The 22,821-nt window shown below is 44.6% G+C and overlaps 1 protein-coding gene across 3 annotated transcripts; it reads left to right on the top strand.

Annotated features, from left to right (window-relative positions):
* The first annotated feature begins 814 nt into the window (after nt 1–814).
* LOC311103546 (pyridoxal-dependent decarboxylase domain-containing protein 1-like) lies at nt 815–17,547 on the top strand. 3 transcript variants are annotated; one of them, XM_084145134.1, is made up of 24 exons: nt 845–1,009; nt 2,589–2,665; nt 2,840–2,908; nt 3,067–3,147; nt 3,899–4,048; nt 4,129–4,318; nt 4,472–4,540; nt 8,896–8,974; nt 9,289–9,373; nt 9,486–9,534; nt 9,668–9,769; nt 10,023–10,148; nt 10,256–10,306; nt 13,608–13,668; nt 13,887–13,957; nt 14,035–14,140; nt 14,395–14,566; nt 14,760–14,878; nt 15,024–15,145; nt 15,329–15,421; nt 15,513–15,609; nt 15,702–15,800; nt 15,961–16,181; nt 16,542–17,547. In XM_084145134.1, exons 2-24 carry the CDS (start codon nt 2,589–2,591, stop codon nt 16,623–16,625), a joined length of 2,373 nt encoding a protein of 790 aa, XP_084001260.1. In that variant the 5' UTR covers nt 845–1,009; the 3' UTR covers nt 16,626–17,547. The 3 variants fall into 3 exon arrangements, with proteins under 3 accessions (XP_084001259.1, XP_084001260.1, XP_084001258.1); XM_084145133.1 differs by lacking the exon at nt 16,542–17,547 and having other exon boundaries at nt 815–1,009; nt 3,902–4,048; nt 15,961–16,359; XM_084145132.1 differs by lacking the exon at nt 16,542–17,547 and having other exon boundaries at nt 15,961–16,359.
* Nucleotides 17,548–22,821: the final 5,274 nt, after the last annotated feature.

The following is a 22,821-nucleotide window of genomic DNA, read 5'->3' as shown; positions in this document are numbered from 1 at the left end:
ATGAAAAAAACTCAAATAAATTACATTCTGTACTTTCGCCTCACGTAAAACATTTTTATCTCAAATCCATAATGCAGCAGTATAGAGCCAAATTAAAAGTTTTAGCTTCACTGTCCAAATAATTACATAGGGGAGTGTACATCCATATTTATTATTAGTCATCATCATCTATTCTAGGGTACTACCACTGAGGTAAAATAATAAGAACGTGTATTGCACACTCTGGGAGAATCTCAATTGCATTTCCTTGATTCTTCACGTCCCCTCCTCTCTGACCTCATCCAATTGGGAGTGGTTTCCACTAGATAACACAAACATAAAGTATAAATGGGCTATATCGTAAAAATTCATTAAAAACAAAAATCAGCTTTTTGTCTTAATTTAAGGTTAGGGTTAAGCATAAGGTTATCAGTGTGGTTACGGTTAGGGTTAAGGTTAGGTTTAAAATCAGATTTTAATAAGATAAATTGTAAAATAAAGCCAATTTTTACTTTGTGGCCGTTTTATCTAGTGGAAACTGGAGAGAGGACGTGAGGAATCAAGGAAGCGCAATTGAGATTCTCCCTCTGTTTGGATACATCCTCCCTTCACTGAAATAATCACTTATCTGTCTGATGGACAGGTGCATTATGCACTAGAGGCCCTGCTCTCATCTATTTATCCAAATAGATCATTCCTTCAATTAATGGAGGAATTAATTATTAGGCTATTTCAAAGTATTACTGGGGCCCAATTCAAAAACCCTCCACTCCACTGCCTGCTAGTCAGCTAAGCACCTATCAGCCAATCAAGATACACACAGCACCACATTGGTGGTGTAGCGAAACGTCAGCTCTGCCAGCGTGGAATACGGAGCGCCAGTCCAGGAAGTGAACATTTACAGGAGTTAGCGGGATAACGAAGCTGTTTACCTGTCAATATTATAATATTCCCCACGCCCATACAGAGGGGATAGACGGCGTATCATTTTCTCAAGCTTTCCAACTGTCCGGAGCCACCGCATCACAAGGTAAGCACGGACGAGCAGTCAATCTTGGTGTGGTCCAAGCGGTAACGCTAGGCAAATTATGGCTAGCAATGCTAGCAGCACCAACAGCGGTAAATCAGATGTCATTGTTAAGAATTACGCGGAACTAGATTTATTTCCTTGATAAACGCAATGCAATGTGGCATTAAACCAGTGCATGTCCTTGTTTCTTCTTGGCATAATGTCGTCAATTAAGAAGCTGCCACCTTCCATTTATAAAACTGCTTATCATCGTGATGACGATGCTGCTAATTTGTTATGGATGGTCACGGCTAGTTGACTGACTAGCACAGTTGCCGCGTTCAGAACAACTGGGAACTCTGAAATCTCCGTCTTCATCGCCATCAAGACAAGTGGGAACGCGGGGGGAAAACTAGCTCCGACTGGGAAAAATCGTTTAACGGTCATCCAACTCGGAATTCCAAGTCGAAAACTCGGGCATCATTCAAGAACTCCGATTTGAAGATCACTGCCGTCATGTGTTCCCAGTTGTCTTGAAAGCACCATAGAGACAATAATCATGGCTTTCAAACCGGTTTTCGAAACATGCTGATATGCCCCTTATAATCTTTCAAATAAAAAATATACACTAACTTTAGCAGTTTTGCACAGATCCACAAGATGTGTGTGCCTCCAGTTGACGAACTACACTTTCTCCACAGTTACGATTACACGCAGGTGTTCGGAGCATGCTAGATGGCTATTTAACACAGGTGGCCACCTATGTCTTCCGTAAACAAGTGATATAACTTGGAGATATGACTGTGTGGGAACAATAACCCTATACAACTGTAGTATTTTTCTTTGATATGAAAGATACGTTCCTTATGTTTCCAAAACCGAACCGCAAACGATGCGTGTTATAGAGCAAGTGTCGAGGCTCTTAACAAAACTACCCCGGTCAGAATATACTTCAGGAGGCGCTAAAGCAGTTAACGTCTATGAATGGGGTAAGAGACAGCCAGAGAGAGTCATTATGATCAAGGATGTTAACTGACATTTACTTTAAGACAAATATTTAGGCAGATCATGCATCATAAATCTATTGAGTGGCATGGTGTAGTAGCAGAAAATCCGGTTTTATTAAATTACACAGGCAATCCAACTCTATCACATAACGGGTGTATCCATAACTACACCATTATCATTTCAGACAGAAATGAGGGCCTTGAGGCACCACTGGTAATGAATGGAAGTTATAGTCAGACTGTATTTACTTTCAACTGCTTCTCCAGTCGCCTGGAATTGGCAATAACATGAGCTAGACCAGGGTAGAGTCTGTTACGTCTTGCCAATGTCAATATTTGACTAATGTTAACAATTAGATTGACCTCTGTCTACTCTACCTCTGATCCGCCTCAATGTGCAGTCCAATAGATGACAGAGGAGGGTTAAGGGAGGATTAGAGTGTTAATATAAGGCATTAGGGGGCAAAAGAACTGAATGATAAGCTGTGTTTTTACCTAGCCTCTGGCTATGGCTCTGTCTGTAACCCTGAGATGGAATGAGGTGTCCAGCTGGTTTAGTGTCTTTTTCCTCAGTCTCTGACCTCTGACCCTAGATGATGGTCGACCCCACACTCGCTGAAATGGGCAAGAACCTCAACGAGGCCATGAAGATCCTGGAGGATGGCCGAAAGTAAGCTTTTATGAATTGGTGTTTGTTCGTAAAGATATATTGACGAGTATTACACTGGCTGTTAATGACGTACATACTGTCGCACATACTGTATGCATGCATGTTTACACAAGTCAGATGCACACACCTGAATGACTATCTGACTTGTTTGTTTTGCCGTTTCTTTCTCTCCAGTGCATCAGAACCGCATGCAGATAGACGCCAGTTCAGCAGGAGTAGTATCCCCGGACCCCTACAGGGAGAGTAAGTACAGCAGATACCCCTGTTACTCACTCTCAATCTAGTGTCTTTCTCTGTCTGTCTCTCTTTCTCCCTCTCACACAAACAAATGTGGATGGTATTTCACAGAAGCAATGAGTCCCCTCAAACAACACATTGTGTGTTTTGTTCCTAACTTCCAGTGGGCAGGATGTGGCCAGTATACTCCAGCTGGTCCAGAATCTCATGCATGAAGATGAGGAGGAAGACAAGCCAAGCCATCGGTAGGTTTAACATTAGAACACCACTACTGAGAGCATATGTCAGTTAGAAGTCCTTCTTAGAATTTTTAAAAAATCAGGGTAATAGGAATTTCCAGGTGAACAAAAAGAAGAGAAGTCTTTGATAATATCAATAAAAGATCTATCCGGTATATTACAAGTTGCAACAGGGAGACGCCTCCAGAACAGAGGCAGAGAAAATGTCTGTCTGGCCTCTTGGAGACAGGCCCTTTCTATTCTAATCAGACAGTACCAAGTGTTCTGTAAAAACCAGCCCAAGAAGGCTTGTAGGAAGTCAAAACAAATTGCAGTGACATTGTCAGCTGCTACAGAATACAGTAATAATCAGTGTCCTTGTACCTCCAGTCTGGCGTCAATCACTATCAACAGAACCTTGCACAAACAGAACATGTAAACATATAAATATGCTAAGGATTGTGTTAATCACTCTTCACTGTATATGAACTTTATTCATCTTAAATATTCCCATTACTATCAGTATAATACAGTTTATCAACATCATCACATCTTTGTGACCTCACTTCCTGTGTGTGTCTCGTCCCGGGGCGGCAGGTAGCTTAGTGGTTAAGAGCGTTGTGCCAGTAACCGAAAGGTAGCTGGTTCTAATCCCCGAGCCAACTAGGTGAAAAATCTGTCGATGTGCCCTTGAGCAAGGCACTTAACCCTAATTGCTCCTGTAAGTCGCTCTGGATAAGTGCGTCTGCTAAATGACTAAAATGTAAATGTCCCCCAGCAGGATGCAGAACGTCGGGGAGCAGGGTCACATGGCGTTGCTAGGACACAGCCTAGCAGCCTACATCTCAGTGCTGGACAGGGAGAGACTCAGGAAGCTGATCACACGCATCGCGTCTGACACAACACTCTGGCTCTGCAGACTCTTCAGGTGTGTCTGGGTCTGTCTGTCGAGTGCATGTGTGTGTTTGTTCCTGGTGCATTGCTCATTTGATTTTGATGTCCTGCCAGGTATGAGAGTGGCTCAGCATACTACCATGAGGATGACCGAGAGGGCCTGCTGAAGGTGTGTCGCCTGGTCATCAATGCCCGCTATGAGGACTACTCCACAGAGGGCTACACGGTGCTCAACTCCAGACAGCCTGTCATTTACCAGAGCGCCACCTGCAGGCCTGGCCTGGGACAGCACCTCTGCAGCCAAGTAGGAGTAGAAGCAATCATAGAAACGCATTGCGTGTACTTACATGAAGACACACAGACAGACCTTTCTGATGTTATTTTGGTGTTGTAAGAGCAGATATTTCAGGAGTTATTCAATGTAGATTGACTTTAACAGAAATCCTCTCTTCCTCAGCTGGGTCTGCCTCTGTCCAGCCTGTGCACCGTCCCCTGTAACACCATGTTTGGATCCCAGCACCAAATGGTAGGAAGATCAGCCTCATTTAGATAGGCTCATACAATATACACTACATAACCAAAAGTATGTGGACACCTGCTCGTTGAACATCTCATTCCAAAATCATGGGCATTAATATGGAGTTGCTGCTATAACAACCTCCACTCTTCTGGAAAGGCATTCCACTAGATGTTGGAACATTGCTGCGGGGACTTGCTTCCATTCAGCTACAAGAGCATTAGTGGGGTCGGGCGCTGATGTTGGGCCTGGAGTTCCAATTCATCCCAAAGGTGTCGATGGGGTTGAGGGCAGGGCTCTGTACAGGCCAGTTAAGTTCTTCCACACCGATCTCGACAAACAATTTCTGTATGGACCTCGCTATGTGCTTGGGGGCATTGTCATGCTGAAACAGGAAAGGGCCTTCCCCAAACTGTTGCCACAAAGTTGGAAGCACAGAATCATCTAGAATATCATTGTATGCTGTAGCTTTAAGATTTCCCTTCACTGGAACTAAGGGGCATAGCCCGAAACATGAAAAACAGCACCAGACCATTATTCCTCCTCCACCAAACTTTACAGTTGGCACTATGCATTGGGGCAGGTAGCGTTCTCATGGCATCCACCAAACCCAGATTAATCCGTTGGACTGCCAGATGGTGAAGCGTGATTCATCACTCCAGAGAACGCGTTTCCACTGCTCCAGAGTCCAATGGCGGCGAGCTTTACACCACTCCAGCTGACGCTTGGCATTGCACATGGTGATTTTAGGCTTGTGTGCGGCTGCTCGGCCATGGAAACCCATTTCATGAAGCTCTCAACAAATAACTATTGTGCTGACGTTGTTTCCAGAGGCAGTTTGGAACTCTGTAGTGAGTGTTGCAACCGAGGACAGACTATTTTTACGTGCTACGCGCTTCAGCACTCTGCAGTCTTGTTCTGTGAGCTTGTGTGGCCTACCACATCGCGGCTGAGCCGTTGTTACTCCTAGACCTTTCCACTTCACAATAACAACACTTAGAGTTGACCGGGGTAGATCTAGCACGGCAGAAATTTGATGAACTGACTTGTTGGAAAGGTGGCATCCTATGACGGTGCCACGTTGAAAGTCACTGAGCTCTTCAGTAAGGCCATTCTACTGCCAATGTTTGTCTATGGAGATTGCATGGCGGTGTGCTCGATTTTATACACCTGTCAGCAACGGGTGTGGCTGAAATAGCCGAATCCACTAATTTGAAGGGTTGTCCACATACTTTTGTGTATATATAGTGTATTTATTTGTAAACCACAGCTGGTGCACAAAATCTAATACTAAGGAAGTCTCGAGGTTTTGCTCGCCTGAGGTAGAGTATCTCATGATAAGCTGTAGACCACACTATTTACCAAGATACTTTTCATCTATATTTTTCGTAGCTGTCTATCTACCACCACAAACCGATGCTGGCATTAAGATTGCACTCAATGAGCTGTATAAAGCCATAAGTAAACAGGAAAACGCTCATCCAGAGGCATCGCTCCTAGTGGCCGGGGACTTTAATGCAGAGAAACTTAAATCCGTTCTACCTAATTTCTACCAGCATGTTAAATGTGCAACCAGAGGAAAACAAACTCTAGACCACCTTTACTCCACACACAGAGACGCATACAAAGCTCTCCCTCGCCCTCCATTTGGCAAATCTGACCATAACTCTATCCTCCTGATTCCTGTTTATAAGCAAAAACTAAAGCAGGAAGCACCAGTGACTCGGTTAATCAAAAAGTGGTCAGATGATGCAAATGCTAAGCTACAGGACTGTTTTGCTAGCACAGACTGGAATATGTTCCGGGATTCTTCAGATAGCATTGAGGAGTACACCACATCAGTCACTGGCTTCATCAATAAGTGCATCGATGACGTCGTCCCCACAGTGACTGTACGTACATACCCCAACCAGAAGCTACGGATTACAGGCAACATCCGCACTGAGCTAAAGGGTAGAGCTGCCGCTTTCAAGGAGCGGGACTCTAACCCGGACGCTTATAAGAAATCCCGCAATGCCCTCCGACGAACCATCAAACAGGCAAAGAGTCAATACAGGACTAAGATTGAATCGTGCTACACCAGCTCTGACGCTCGTCGGATGTGGGGCTCCCGAGTGGCGTTGCGGTCTAAGGCACTGCATCTCAGTGCTTGAGGAGTCACTACAGACCCCCTGGTTCGATTCCAGGCTGTATCACAACCGGCCGTGATTGGGAGTCCCATAGGGCGGCGCACAATTGGCCCAGCGTCGTCCGGGTTTGGCCGGTGTAGGCCGTCATTGTAAATAAGAATTTGTTCTTAACTGACTTGCCTAGTTAAATAAAGGTAAAATTAAAATTAAATGTGGCAGGGCTTGAAAACTATTACAGACTACAAAAGGAAGCACAGCTGCGAGCTGCCCAGTGACACAAGCCTACCAGACGAGCTAAATCACTTCTATGCTCGCTTCGAGGCAAGCAACACTGAAGCATGCATGAGAGCACCAGCTGTTCCGGATGACTATGTGATCACGCTCTCCGTAGCCGATGTGAGTAAGACTGTTAAGCAGGTCAACATTCACAAGGCCGCAGGGCCAGACGGATTACCAGGATGTGTACTCCGAGCATGTGCTGACCAACTGGCAAGTGTCTTCACTAAACATTTTCAACATGTCCCTGAGTGAGTCTGTAATACCAACATGTTTCAAGCAGACCACCATAGTCCCTGTGCCCAAGGACACTAAGATAACCTGCCTAAATGACTACCGACCCGTAGCACTCACGTTTGTAGCCATGAAGTGCTTTGAAAGGCTGGTCATGGCTCACATCAACACCATTATCCCAGAAACCCTAGACCCTCTCCAATTTGCATACCGCCCCAACAGATCCACAGAAGATGCAATCTCTATTGCACTCCACACTGCCCTTTCCCACCTGGACAAGAGGAACACCTACGTGAGAATGCTGTTCATTGACTACAGCTCTGTGGTCAACACCATAGTGCCCTCAAAGCTCATCACTAAGCTAAGGATCCTGGGACTAAACACCTCCCTCTGCAACTGGATCCTGGACTTCCTGACGGGCCGCCCCCAGGTGGTAAGGGTAGGTAACAACACATCTGCCACGCTGATCCTCAACACGGGGGCCCCTCAGGGGTGCGTGCTCAGTCCCACCCTGTACTCCCTGTTCACCCATGACTGCATGGCCAGGCACGACTCCAATGCCATCATTAAGTTTGCTGACGACAGAACAGTGGTAGGCCTGATCACCAACAACGAAGAGACGGCCTATAGGGAGGAGGTCCGAGACCTGGCCGTGTGGTGCCAGGATAACAACCTCTCCCTCAACGTGATCAAGACAAAGGAGATGATTGTGGACTACAGGGTAAAAAAAGAGGACTGAGCACGCCCCCATTCTCATTGACGGGGCTGTAGTGGAACAGGTTGAGAGCTTCAAGTTCCTTGGTATGCACATCACCAACGAACTATCATGGTCCAAACACACCAAGACAATCGTGAAGAGGGCACGACAAAGCCTATTTCCCCTCAGGCGACTGAAAAGATTTGGCATGGGTCCTCAGATCCTCAATGTTCTACAGCAGCACCATCGAGAGCATCCTGACTGGTTGCATCACCGCCTGGTATGGCAACTGCTCGGCCTCTGACCACAAGGCACTACAGAGGGTAGTGTGTACGGCCCAGTACATCACTGGGGCCAAGCTTCCTGCCATCCAGGACCTCTATACCAGGCGGTGTCAGAGGAAGGCCCTCAAAATTGTCAAAGACTCCAGCCACCCTAGTCATAGACTGTTCTCTCTGCTACCGCACGGCAAGCGGTACCAGAGCGCCAAGTCTAGGTTCAAAAGGCTTCTCAACAGCATCTACCCCCAAGCCATAAGCCTCCTGAACAGCTAATCATTGCTACCCGGACTATTTGCACTGCCCCCCCACCCCCCTCTTTTACGAAGCTGCTACTCTGTTTATTATTTATGCATAGTCACTTTAACTCTACCCACATGTACATATTACCTCAATTACCTCGACTAGCCGGTGCCCCCGCACATTGACTCTGCACCGGTACCCCCGTATATAGCCTCCCTACTGTTCTTTTATTTTACTGCTGCTCTTTAGTTATTTGCTTTTTTTTTTTTTTTTACTTAACACTTCTTTTTTTTTTATTCTTTAAAAAATGCATTGTTGGTTAAGGGCTTGTAAGTAAGCATTTCACTGTAATGTCTAGACCTGTTGTGTTCGGCGTATGTGGCAAATAACATTTGATTTGATTTAGGTCATACTGGGGTGCCTGTATGCGTACTACCCATCATACTACCCTGATTTTTAATGGAAAACATAATATGATCTGTCTCCCTTGGTGTTTTCCTGTTGCAGGACGTTGCCTTGCTCGACAAGCTGATCAAAGAGGACGTGGAGACTGGGAAGCTTCCATTGCTGTTGGTAGCCAACGCCGGTCAGTGGGGAATTCTATCACCATTAATACAATTATAATCCAAATTAGTAGCTAAGGGCACACATCTACTCTTTAAAGGTGTTTTATTTTCTCCAAGATGGATTGTGTGCTTATTGCAAAACTTTGCATGGTGAAACATGGTATTACACTCTAAAATGAAACAATGTTTAACCCTTGACCAACCAGGATGTTATTGTATGACTTACCTGGTCAAATAAAGGTTAAATGAACATGTCAGTCCCTCTATCACTGACGTATTTACCAAGACGTACTGCAGAGTGGCTCAGAGCGTACTCACTGCCTTGTCATCCCAGGCACCCCTGGGGCGGGCCACACAGACAAGCTGGGCCGTCTAAAGGAGCTGTGTGAACAGTATGGCATGTGGCTCCACATAGAAGGGTGGGTAACAACATTACACATACTTGTAATACTTCTGATATGTCTTTAACCAACCATATTGGAGGGGTTTGTAAATGCTTTATAACTACTTTGTCTTTTCTGTCTCTCTCAGTGTCAACTTGGCCACCCTGGCTCTGGGGCAGGTCTCGTCCCCCGTGACGGTACGTATAGGATATGCTCTCCCATTCTGTGACCCTCCGAACTTGAAATGAATGCACTGTAAGATGCCTGTATTGTATAGTAATGTAATATGTCTACTACAGTATGTGTCTTTGCCCCCTCCTCCGTCCCCAGGCGGCCACCAGGAGTGACAGTATGACCCTGACCCTGGGTCCGTGGCTGGGCCTGCCTGCTGTTCCTGCTGTCACCCTCTACAGACATGAGGACCCAGCCCTGGTACGCTTTCTCCTTCCTGGGCTCTCTTCTTTGGTATCCTCTTTCTCCTTCCTGGGCTCTCTTCTTTGGTATCCTCTTTCAACTCTAGCTGTAGGGCCTATCTGGTCTCTGTTTAGTACTTTAAACATGCATCCTTCCTTCCTGCCTCCCTTGGAGTTATTACGGATCTGATATGACTGGATTGGTGAAAGCTACAGTTTGTGGTGGAATCCTTGGTTTCACCTATCCATTTGAGTTCTCTCTTCTGTCTCAGTCTCTGGCAGCCGGGTTGACTTCCAGTCAGCCAGTAGAGAAGCTGCGTGCCCTGCCTCTCTGGCTCTCCCTGCAGTACCTTGGCCATGATGGGATAGTGGAGAAGATCAGACACGCTGCAGAGCTCGTAAGTACTTTGGGTTAGTAATAAGCATATGGGTTAGCGATCTGTGTTAATTTCTATCACCTTACTGCTAACAAACTGACCCGTGTCGTATCTCTTTTTGTCTGTAGAGCCAACAGCTTCTTGAGAAACTGAAGACTCTGGCTTCCATAAAGACATCAGTAGGTCCACAACTTGTTGTTCAACTATTAACTATCTACTACTATTAATGTATATGTAATGCATTGTAAAGCATTTATGCATTGAGGCTGTTCTAAGCAGCCATAAGCTGTTAATTCCATTATTTAATAATGCACTATGGGTGTAAACGAAGGCACTATAAAGCCATTACACATAGGTGGGTCATAGGACAAAGACCCCCCATGTGAGCTTTTGCTTGTTGAGTTTTAAGATGGGATAACTTAAGAAAACAATGATAAGATCACACTCATCTCAAACACATAACACACAGCTATGAAGAGGGCTTCTGATGTCTGTGTTTTATGTCATCATCATCAGGATGAGCTTGACTCTGAGATCTCTCTCTTCGATGCTTTAACTATGGTAAAGAAACAGCACTGAGCCTCACTAACAGAGACCGCCATCATACTGTCACAAAACTAAGACCTTGTTCACAGGCATCAGCTCTGAGCAGATACAGTGGGGAGAACAAGTATTTGATACACTGCCGATTTTGCAGGTTTTCCTACTTGCAAAGCATGTAGAGGTCTGTAATTTTTATCATAGGTACACTTCAACTGTGAGAGACGGAATCTAAAACAAAAATCCAGAAAATCACATTGTATGATTTTTAAGTAATTAATTTGCATTTTAATGCATGACATAAGTATTTGATCACCTACCAACCAGTAAGAATTCCGGCTCTCACAGACCTGTTAGTTTTTCTTTAAGAAGCCCTCCTGTTCTCCACTCATTACCTGTATTAACTGCACCTGTTTGAACTCGTTACCTGTATAAAAGACACCTGTCCACACACTCAATCAAACAGACTCCAACCTCTCCGTGGCCAAGACCAGAGAGCTGTGTAAGGACATCAGGGATAAAATTGTAGACCTGCACAAGGCTGGGATGGGCTACAGGACAATAGGCAAGCAGCTTGGTGAGAAGGCAACAACTGTTGGCGCAATTATTAGAAAATGGAAGAAGTTCAAGATGACGGTCAATCACCCTCGGTCTGGTGCTCCATGCATGATCTCACCTCGTGGGGCATCAATGATCATGAGGAAGGTGAGGGATCAGCCCAGAACTACACGGCAGGACCTGGTCAATGACCTGAAGAGAGCTGGGACCACAGTCTCAAAGAAAACCATTAGTAACACACTACACCGTCATGGATTAAAATCCTGTAGCGCACGCAAGGTCCCCCTGGTCAAGCCAGCGCATGTCCAGGCCCGTCTGAAGTTTGCCAATGACCATCTGGATGATCCAGAGGAGGAATGGGAGAAGGTCATGTGGTCTGATGAGACAAAAATAGTGCTTTTTGGTCTAAACTCCACTCGCCGTGTTTGGAGGAAGAAGAAGGATGAGTACAACCCCAAGAACACCATCCCAATCGTGAAGCATGGAGGTGGAAACATCATTCTTTGGGGATGCTATTCTGCAAAGGGGACAGGACGACTGCACCGTATTGAGGGGAGGATGGATGGGGCCATGTATCGCGAGATCTTGGCCAACAACCTCCTTCCCTCAGTAAGAGCATTGAACATGGGTCGTGGCTGGGTCTTCCAGCATGACAACGACCCGAAACACACAGCCAGGGCAACTAAGGAGTGGCTCCGTAAGAAGCATCTCAAGGTCCTGGAGTGGCCTAGCCAGTCTCCAGACCTGAACCTAATAGAACATTTTTGGAGGGAGCTGAAAGTCCGTATTGCCCAGCGACAGCCCCGAAACCTGAAAGATCTGGAGAAGGTCTGTATGGAGGAGTGGGCCAAAATCCCTGCTGCAGTGTGTGCAAACCTGGTCAAGACCTACAGGAAACGTATGATCTTTGTAATTGCAAACACAGGTTTCTGTACCAAAATATTAAGTTCTGCTTTTCTGATGTATCAAGTACTTATGTCATGCAATAAAATGCAAATTAATTACTTAAAAATCAATGATTTTCTGGATTTTTGTTTTAGATTCCGTCTCTCACGGTTGAAGTGTACCTATGATTAAAATTACAGACCTCTACATGCTTTGTAAGTAGGAAAACCTGCAAAATCGGCAGGGTATCAAATACTTGTTCTCCCCACTGTAGTGATCTTTAGATAAAGTGTGAATAAGATTGACACATGTAGATGATATAGAGATCATTGGAACGGTGCAGTGCAGTAACTGCTGAAGCTGATCCGGTGAACAAGCAGAGTGTGTGGGTCTGGTTACCGTGTTGGGTTGATGGTGGCTTTGAGTACCTTTTGTCGTAGTGAGTGTCGTGTGCTGTTTGTGTGTAGTAAGTGTGTGTATACTGTAGATAGTGAGCTGTTGGGTTGCCTTGGTTACAGGGTGTGGCGTCTCTCTCTCGGATCCCGCCGATCTCGGGGGGCTCTCTACGGGACTTGCTGGGCTCTCTCATTCTGTCTATTGTAGGTGGGACCAACCCTCTTCCCCCTGCCTGCTCCCCCCTTCCTCTCCTCCTCCTCTCCTTTTTCCTCTGTTTCACTCTCTACCTGACCATGTTTGTCCACCTGAATGCCCTGAGAGGCACTGTATTTGAGACACCGCTCAAATTGAGGGCACCCATTGGCTAAAACGGCCATCAGTCCACTTCCTGGTTCCTGTCCAATCACCACTACAAGCATGTTTTAAGCACATCAGGGAATGTCCTGTCCCCCCACCACCACTTCTTCACAGAATCCTGATGACTCTAAAGTTGAACTTTGACCCAGGCGTCATCAAAGATGGACCTCACTGTGTTTACATAACTACCCTGTTAGGGTACAAAAGTTATGCTATGGGTAACTGGGTAGTACATACCCTTACTGTGAATTGTTAGAGATGGAGAGAAATTACCAGAAGGAAAGAGTAGTGTCTTTCCTGTGCTGAGATTTTCTCCAAAACAAAAATTTGCCCGACCCAATGGTTTATGTACAAAGTATACACAGTACATACAATATAATGGTGAGTTGTGGATTTGTCGTAGGTTGTATGGTTAAGAGTTAGTCATATACATAACGTCCATGGAAAACAGAGGAATGTCCATTGTGAATGGAAGTCATAGGCATTGACATTTACGCACAAACATTTAACTTTTTAAACTTGCATGATTTAACAATCCCCATGCAGACCAGTTTGACTGCTCAAACAGAGGATGTGTGTCACAAACCCAGGCATCTCCATAGCATCACATCACACAGCTTCTCAGGACCATTCTCACATAGTACACCTGTTTGCATGTTAATGACAGTTTTAAAGGTCAAAGGTTATGACCCTGGATGTGTGGAACCTCACCTGTGTGTCTGTCTCACCTTTCCTGTGCTGCAGGTGGAGGATGAACTGAACTCTCCAGTAGTAGTGTTCAGGTTCTCCCAGGAGACCAGTGCAGGTGAGTGGTAAACACTACTCTTCCTGTTCCTACACATTTATCTCACAACTAAGCAGAAACTCTTATTCAGCTATATCCTACTTACTTTAGTTGCAATTTGTGCATTCAAATTATGTATTTAATGCATTCAAATGAGTATCATGTAAATGTACTATGTATTTGAATTTGGCAAGTTATATGTAATAGGTCGTAATGCTATGCTCTCCCCCGCGACTCAGAATCCAGTGGTGGTTCTGTGGAGGGCTACTTTGCTGGAGAGAGAGAAGTGCTAGATACCCTCAACAGATGGGTGAGCATTTGTATACATTTTAATGGGTGAGACAATAAAGATTGATTGATTGGTTGATTGATTTTGTCTGCCTGTAGCTGTGTGAGCGGTTGGCACAGCTTGTGCCTGCCAGCGGGGTAGACATAGTGGAGTTGGAGGACGAGGGCACCTGTGTCCGCTTCACCCCTCTTATGACCGCCGCAGGTAACACACACACACACACACAGACTCACCTGTAAGACACACGCATCATAAAGAAAGACACACATTCACCTGTTAGACATACCATAATTTCTATTACACACATTCACCTGTACAGTTAATGAAGAACACCTGATCATCGTCAGTCAATCCACCCACCACAGTGGATGTTAGTCAGGCACAACTCTCCTTATGTTGACCCTGTAACTGTTGACCTCTGATCCCTGACCTCTGCCCTCTGACCTGTTCCCTCCCAGCCCTGGGGACCCAGCGGTGTGACGTGGATCTCCTGGTGGAGCGGTTGACTGAGCTGGTTCCTGTGCTGAACTGTACGCTGCGTCTCAGACTGGACTTCAGAGAGGAGGTGTACCGCCACTCTGCCCTCAGTTACATAGAGGACCTCAGCTGGCCCGGCCTGGGAGCCGTCAGGTAGGAATACACTGTTATTTATTCAGTATTAGTATTATTAATAGCTATGTAATTACCATTTTACCATGCCATTTCATAGTAAATACCTGGTCATTTCTGTACAGTCAAATAATGTGCAACTGCAACCAAAATGTTTTATGTAAAGCAATGTGACTTGTCCACAAAATGAAAGTATGTGTGTGTGTCCACTCAGGTATGAGCCGAGGATTGAGGAGATGAACGACCGTAAGAGACAGCTGGAGGTGGAGAAGATCAACGGTGAGCTGCTGGTGAAACTAGGGGATCTGGACGCAGACCTCATCTTCTCCACCGGTCAGTACTGTGCCTGTCCACAGCACAGAGCTCCTTTTATCACATCTGGACCTCAAGGTTTCAATCTTCCCCTCAAATCAAGGAATGACTCAGACCTGGTTCTGATTCAGCCTGCTTTACCTCTTAACCTCTCTCCCTCCCTCAGGCCCGGAGTTCGGACCCGAGAAGGACTGCATATTTATTGGCATGGCAATGGAGGACCTAGACGTGCCAGAGCTAGTGGATACGATAGCCGCCCTGGGGAGGGACATAGAGGAGAACGGCAGGGTAACGCAATCTCCTTCTACTCTGTTTACCTACAGTCTGTCAATGCCTCTAACATGGCTGGTACTTCCGGATTATATTGATTTTTGATTATAAAATGCAATCAAAAATCTATGTAAAACTACAATCCCATTGCATTGATTCAGTTGTAAATGATTCTTTTCTTCTGTCCCATCTTGTCACTAGCTATTAGAGAACATGACGGAGGTGGTGAGGAAAGGCATCCAGGAGGCAGAGCTACAGCTCCAGAAAGACAACCAGGAGAAACTCATGGAGGAGGTGTGTGCATGTGCACGTTTTTGTATACATGCACATTTTATGGACTGATTTGTATTTGTTTTGCACCATCATCTCTCTCTCTCTCTCTCAGGGTGTGTTGAGACAGATTCCTCTGGTCGGCTCCGTGTTGAACTGGTTCTCTCCATTCCAGAGCACTGTGAAGGGCAGGACCTTTAACCTGGCTGCAGGTACACAACTGTGTGCGTCTGTGCCTGCTCCTAGGTTGCTCCTGTATGTCTGCATTCCGATGGTATAATAAGTGACTGTGTGTTTCCCATAGGTTCCCTGGACTCCACAGAGCCCACCTACTCCATGAAGGCCCAGACAGGTGGGCTGGCATCGCCAGAAACCCCCACCTCCTCTGCCAAGAGACTGCCAGGTATGGCCTCACAGAATCTGTAGAATGGGATATTCCTGTTCTTTCGCAGTCACTCTTTAAAATCAAGGGGCATATTTTATTTATTGAAAATACTGGAAATCTTACAGACTACTATTCTCTCTGATTCCTCCCCCTCCTCCTTTTCCTCCTCCACTTGCAGGACAGAGGCTGTTCCGGCGCGAGGGTGCGGGGGGCTCTGACTCCCACAGTGAGACCAGCTCTGTGGGCCATGCTGAGGATCTCTCCAGGGAGGGGGTCCCACAACCCTCCACACCCACCCCACCTTCCCCTGTCCCAGACGAGGTGGTTTCCGGGGGCCCTGAGAGCCCAGAGACCTCCCAGGTGCCGGTTGAACCCGAGCCCACGCAGGAGGGGAGCGAGGTGGGTACACAGGAAGGGGAACAGAGTATGGAAGAGGAGGAGAGACAGCCTGAGGGCCAGGAGGCAACAGGGGAGGCACCAGTGGAGGAGATAGGCAGATAGGACAGCCCCCAGGGCAGGGTTCTTTGAAACAGGCTCCGAGAGGTTCCAGGCCAGTCCAGCAGGTGTTGCAGAGCAGGGATTCATTCCATTCTCAAATAATTCTCCCTTGCCTCTTTTCTTGACAACTGTCTCCTTGTAGATCTGAAGGGACTGGAGACTGGGATGAAAGATAATTAGATAGCAAAGGGTTCACTTAGACTACCAGAAGGGTAGGGAGTGCTATTGTCATTTTATCTCTTCTTTATTCTTTCTTTCCAGTCCCATGATGACTGTGAGAGGGAGAGGTCAAGGGCTGAGGGAAGGAACCAGGATTTCAGAATGGAATCCAGCCTTAGTCTCTAGGGTTGTTTCCACAGCAGTCCAGAGATTGTGTCTGACTGTCTGAGGACTCGATCTCTCAATGGGTTAATAAATAATTATGTAGGAGTAGAATTCAGACACCCTATAGGACCTAAGAACTCTGGTCAAGCAGGAACTACACCTGGGGCTGGGAGTCAAAGGTGAAGGGTTGTCTGAGGACTTCCTGGTTCATGGCCTCCACTCTACTTCAGTCAGTCTCGTCATGGCCCGGAGGTAAAGCAGCTTATATGCAAGCCAAGTAACGTGTGACTAACACTGGAAATGAAACAATTTTAGATTGTATACATACCTTCTATTTCTATCCACTCAATCACCATAATGATCAGTAAAACCAGCTCTGTATAGAGGGAAATGTAGTAGAACAATTTAAGCATACTGTGATATGACTTGAACAAGAAAGAATACACGCATCCACCTGCTTCTGATCTTTAAACACTCCCACAGTATATGTGCACTACCCCGATAGACCCTCCACGGTTTGTCAAACACCCTCCTGTTAACATTTGCACATACTTGGGTCTGATTGGTGTACAATGTTGTTGTTTTTTTACAATATAAATGTATGTTTTTAATAATATGACCAATGGGGCTAACGTTTCCTTACGTCCATAAGCAAAGTCTTGCTTAACATGCATTCTGAGGAAATACGTATAGTGGCTATACTGTATGTTGATGTTTCCTGTGAGACAGACATGCAGTAGCCTAGTAGTTATTATAATACCTAGACTGAAGATAGCATATTTGCAGGTTAAAGGATTTGGTTTCAATGCAGGGTTGTTTAAAAAAAAAAAGGAAAGATCAAAACAGATGTATTCCATGTGTTCACTACCTTATTTAATATTGCACATAGTATGTCTTAATTTAATGAAAACCTTTTCAATAATACATTTATTTTGTATTTTTTATTCTCAAAATAAGAAAAATCTATAATTTGTCGCAATAACTACTTTGATGAAGAATTATGATTCCTGACTTGAAATGACACAACGATATTTCCGTCCTGCTTCCATTACAATCTCTATTTGATTTCACATTTTCTCTAAGCTCTTGGTCAAGGATCCAGTTGTATGTTTCTTCCATACCATTGTCTTCAAAAGGGAGATGTTATCTAGAGAAGTTACAGTTGAAGTCGGAAGTTTACATACACCTTAGCCAAATACATTTAAACTATGTTTTTCACAATTCCTGAAATGTAATCCTAATAAAAATTCCCTGTCTTAGGTCAGTTAGGATCACCACTTTTATTTGAAGAATGTGAAATGTCAGAATAATAGTAGAGAATGATTTATTTCAGCTTTTATTTCTATCATCACATTCCCAGTTGGTCAGAAGTTTACATACATTCAATTAGTATTTGGTAGCATTGCCTTTAAATTGTTTAACTTGGGTCAAACGTTTCGGGTAGCCTTCCACAAGCTTCCCACAATAAGTTGGGTGAATTTTGGCCCATTCCTCCTGACAGAGCTGGTGTAACTGAGTCAGGTTTGTAGGCCTCCTTGCTCGCACACGCTTTTTCAGTTCTGCCCACAAATGTTCTATAGGATTGAGGTCAGGGCTTTGTGATGGCCACTCCAATACCTTGACTTTGTTGTCCTTAAGCCATTTTGCCACAACTTTGGAAGTATGCTTGGGGTCATTGTCCATTTGGAAGACCCATTTGCGACCAAGCTTTAAATTCCTGACTGATGTCTTGAGATGTTGCTTCAATATATCCACATAATTTTCCTTCCACATGATGCCATCTATTTTGTGAAGTGCACCAGTCCCTCCTGCAGCAAAGCACCCCCGCAGCATGATGCTGCCACCCCTGTGCTTCACGGTTGGGATGGTGTTCTTCGGCTTGCAAGCAACCCCCTTTTTCCTCCAAACATAACGATGGTCATTATGGCCAAACAGTTCTATTTTTGTTTCATCCGACCAGAGGACATTTCTCCAAAAAGTACGATCTTTGTCCCCATGTGCAGTTTCAAACCATAGTCTGGCTTTTTTATGGCTGTTTTGGAGCAGTGGCTTTTTCCTTGCTGAGCGGCCTTTCAGGTTATGTCGATATAGGACTCGTTTTACTGTGGATATAGATACTTTTGTACCGGTTTCCTCCAGCATCTTCACAAGGTCCTTTGCTGTTGTTCTGGGATTGATTTGCACTTTTCTCACCAAAGTACGTTCATCTCTAGGAGACAGAATGCGTCTCCTTCCTGAGCGGTATGATTGCTGTGTGGTCCCATGGTGTTTATACTTGCGTACTATTGTTTGTACAGATGAACGTGGTACCTTCAGGCGTTTGGAAATTCCTCCCAAGGATGAACCAGACTTGTGGAGGTCTACCATTTTTTTCTGAGGTCTTGGCTGATTTCTATTGATTTTCCCATCATGTCAAGCAAAGAGGCGCAGAGTTTTAAGGTAGGCCTTGAAATACATCCACAGGTACACCTCCAATTGACTTAAATTATGTCAATTAGCCTATCAGAAGCTTTTCAAGCCATGACATAATTTTCTGGAATTTTCCAAGCTGTTTAAAGGCACAGTCAACTTAGTGTATGTAAACTTCTGACCCACTGGAATTGTGATACAGTGAATTATAAGTGAAATAATCTGTCTGTAAACAATTGTTGGAAAAATTACTTGTGTCATGCACAAAGTAGATGTCCTAACCGACTTGCCAAAACTATAGTTTGTTAACAAGAAATTTGTGGTGGTTGAAAAACGAGTTATAATGACTCCAACCGAAGTGTATGTAAACTTCCGACTTCAACTATACAGTGGGGGAAAAAAGTATTTAGTCAGCCACCAATTGTGCAAGTTCTCCCACTTAAAAAGATGAGAGGCCTGTAATTTTCATCATAGGTACACGTCAACTATGACAGACAAAATTAGAAAAAAAAATCCAGAAAATCACATTGTATGATTTTTTAGGAATTTATTTGCAAATTATGGTGGAAAATAAGTATTTGGTCAATAACAAAAGTTTCTCAATACTTTGTTATATACCCTTTGTTGGCAATGACACAGGTCAAACGTTTTCTGTAAGTCTTCAAGGTTTTCACACACTGTTGCTGGTATTTTGGCCCATTCCTCCATGCAGATCTCCTCTAGAGCAGTGATGTTTTGGGGCTGTCGCTGGGCAACACGGACTTTCAACTCCCTCCAAAGATTTTCTATGGGGTTGAGATCTGGAGACTGGCTAGGCCACTCCAGGACCTTGAAATGCTTATTGCGAAGCCACTCCTTCGTTGCCCGGGCGGTGTGTTTGGGATCATTGTCATGCTGAAAGACCCAGCCACGTTTCATCTTCAATGCCCTTGCTGATGGAAGGAGGTTTTCACTCAAAATCTCACGATACATGGCCCCATTCATTCTTTCCTTTACACGGATCAGTCGTCCTGGTCCCTTTGCAGAAAAACAGCCCCAAAGCATGATGTTTCCACCCCATGCTTCACAGTAGGTATGGTGTTCTTTGGATGCAACTCAGCATTCTTTGTCCTCCAAACACGACGAGTTGAGTTTTTACCAAAAAGTTCTATTTTGGTTTCATCTGACCATATGACATTCTCCCAATCCTCTTCTGGATCATCCAAATGCACTCTAGCAAACTTCAGACGGGCCTGGACATGTACTGGCTTAAGCAGGGGGACACGTCTGGCACTGCAGGATTTGAGTCCCTGGCGGCGTAGTGTGTTACTGATGGTAGGCTTTGTTACTTTGGTCCCAGCTCTCTGCAGGTCATTTACTAGGTCCCCCGTGTGGTTCTGGGATTTTTGCTCACCGTTCTTGTGATCATTTTGACCCCACGGGGTGAGATCTTGCGTGGAGCCCCAGATCGAGGGAGATTATCAGTGGTCTTGTATGTCTTTCATTTCCTAATAGTTGCTCCCACAGTTGATTTCTTCAAACCAAGCTGCTTATCTATTGCAGATTCAGTCTTCCCAGCCTGGTGCAGGTCTACAATTTCTGTTTCTGGTGTCCTTTGACAGCTCTTTGGTCTTGGCCATAGTGGAGTTTGGAGTGTGACTGTTTGAGGTTGTGGACAGGTGTCTTTTATACTGATAAAGTTCAAACAGGTGCCATTAATACAGGTAACGAGTGGAGGACAGAGGAGCCTCTTAAAGAAGAAGTTACAGGTCTGTGAGAGACAAAAATCTTGCTTGTTTGTAGGTGACCAAATACTTATTTTCCACCATAATTTGCAAATAAATTAATTAAAAATCCTACAATGTGATTTTCTGGATCTTTTTTTCTCAATTTGTCTGTCATAGTTGACGTGTACCTATGATGAAAATTACAGGCCTCTCTCATCTTTTTAAGTGGGAGAACTTGCACAATTGGTGGCTGACTAAATACTTTTTTCCCCACTATTATCGACCTACAGCTCTAAGGTGGTTTAAGACATGTTTTGTACACAGTTGTAATTATTGAAATGATAGGTGTTACATTCTCGTTGACCAATCATGTTTCTGCTATGTAGTAATACACATTTGGGAGAACTTTAATGTCCTAGGGTGTCCGGAGACTACTGGCATCATGACTTTCAAATGAAATCAATAATTAGCTTATAAGACTGCTTTTGCATCCACTGTACAACACTTTGCCGTTTTTGATTTTTTTTTATATCCAAAGCAGACAGAATGAGCTTATACTTTTACGTTTTAATTTAGTTTTTCTTAATTTAGGATGTGCACTTAACTTGAAAATACAACTGTAATTCTCTTCTGAATTTGATACTATAAAGATGTTGGTTCACTGTACTCTGATATAATTTCCATCTGTTGTAGATCTTTTTTATGTCGTAAGGCTTTAGGTCTATCACCTTCGAGGACTTTCTGTTATCATATTCTTTAAAACAGGTTACGTACATGTTACTTTTTATTATGCTCCTAATCAGCAATTCTGGTGCAATAATCCACTCATAGCAAAGGAGAAAATAACTGATATTTAATGTTGTTGAACTGGGAGCGTTATTTTTGATACACCATTAATTTAGTTTTCTGAAGTGAAAATATTTAATAGATTAATGCTTTAACAATGTTTTAAGGACCTACAGTGTATTTGGAAAGTATTCAGACCCCTTGACTTTTTCCACATTTTGTTACCTTACAGCCTTATGCTGAAATTGTTTTTTTCCCTCAATTTACACACAATAACCCATTATGACAAAGCAAAAACAGGTTTAGAAATTTTAGCAAATGTGTAAAAAAAAAAAAAAAAGGAAATTACATAAGTATTCAGACCCTTTCAGTACTTTGTTGAAGCACCTTTGGCAGTAATTACAGCCTCGAGTCTTCTTGGGTATGACGCTACAAGCTTGGCACACCTGTATTTGGGGAGTTTCTCCCATTTTTCTCTGCAGATCCTCTTAAGCTCTGTCAGGTTGGATGGGGAGCATCGCTGCACAACTATTTTCAGGTCTCTTCAGAGATGTTCAAGTCTGGGCTCTGGCTGGGCCACTCAAGGACATTCAGAGACTTGTCCAGAAGCCACTCCTGCATTGTCTTTCTATGTGCTTAGGGTCGTTGTCCTGTTGGAAGGTGACCCTTCGCCCCAGTCGGAGGTCCTGAGAGCTCTGGAGCATGTTTTCATCAAGGATCTCTCTCTGTACTTTACTCCGTTCATCTTTCCCTTGATCCTGACTAGTCTCAAAGTCCCTGCCGCTGAAAAACATCCCCACAGCATGATGCTACCATCATGCTTCACCGTAGGGATGTTGTCAAGTGTCCTCCAGACGTGACGCTTGGCATTCAGGCCAAAGAGTTAAATCTTGGTTTCATCAGACCAGAGAATCTTGTTTTTCATGGTCTGAGAGTCCTTTAGATGCCTTTTGGCGAACTCCAAGCGGGCTGTCATGTGCCTTTTTACTGAGGAGTGGCTTCCGTCTGGTCAGTCTAACATAAAGGCCTGATTGGTGGAGTACTGCAGAGATGGTTGTCCTTCTGGAAGGTTCTGCCATCTCCACAGAGGAACTCTGGAACTCTGAGTGACCATCAGGTTCTTGGTCACCTCCCTGACCAAGGCCCTTCTCCCCCGATTGCTCATTTTGGCTGGACGGCCAGCTCTAGGAAGAGTCTTGTTGGTTCCAAACTTCTTCCATTTAAGAATGATTGAGGCCACTGTGGGGAACTTCAATGCTGCAGAAATGTTTTCCCCAGATCTATGCCTCGACACAATCCTGTCTCGGAGCTCTACG

This window comes from Coregonus lavaretus, assembly GCF_964263955.1.
Source record: "Coregonus lavaretus genome assembly, chromosome: 28".
NCBI classification, from domain to species: domain Eukaryota; kingdom Metazoa; phylum Chordata; class Actinopteri; order Salmoniformes; family Salmonidae; genus Coregonus; species Coregonus lavaretus.
The sequence above is the reverse complement of the archived record's forward strand: the minus strand, read 5'-3'. Positions and strand labels throughout refer to the sequence as shown.

What these genes read in the sequence shown, in the direction of transcription:
- LOC311103546 (XM_084145132.1), top strand. Translation starts at nt 2,589, where the DNA reads ATGATGGTCGACCCCACACTCGCTGAAATGGGCAAGAACCTCAACGAG. An exon ending in ATCCTGGAGGATGGCCGAAA is followed by an intron (nt 2,666 to 2,839) that starts GTAAGCTTTTAT and finishes CTTTCTCTCCAG; the next exon opens with TGCATCAGAACCGCATGCAG. An exon ending in GCTGTTGGTAGCCAACGCCG is followed by an intron (nt 8,975 to 9,288) that starts GTCAGTGGGGAA and finishes TTGTCATCCCAG; the next exon opens with GCACCCCTGGGGCGGGCCAC.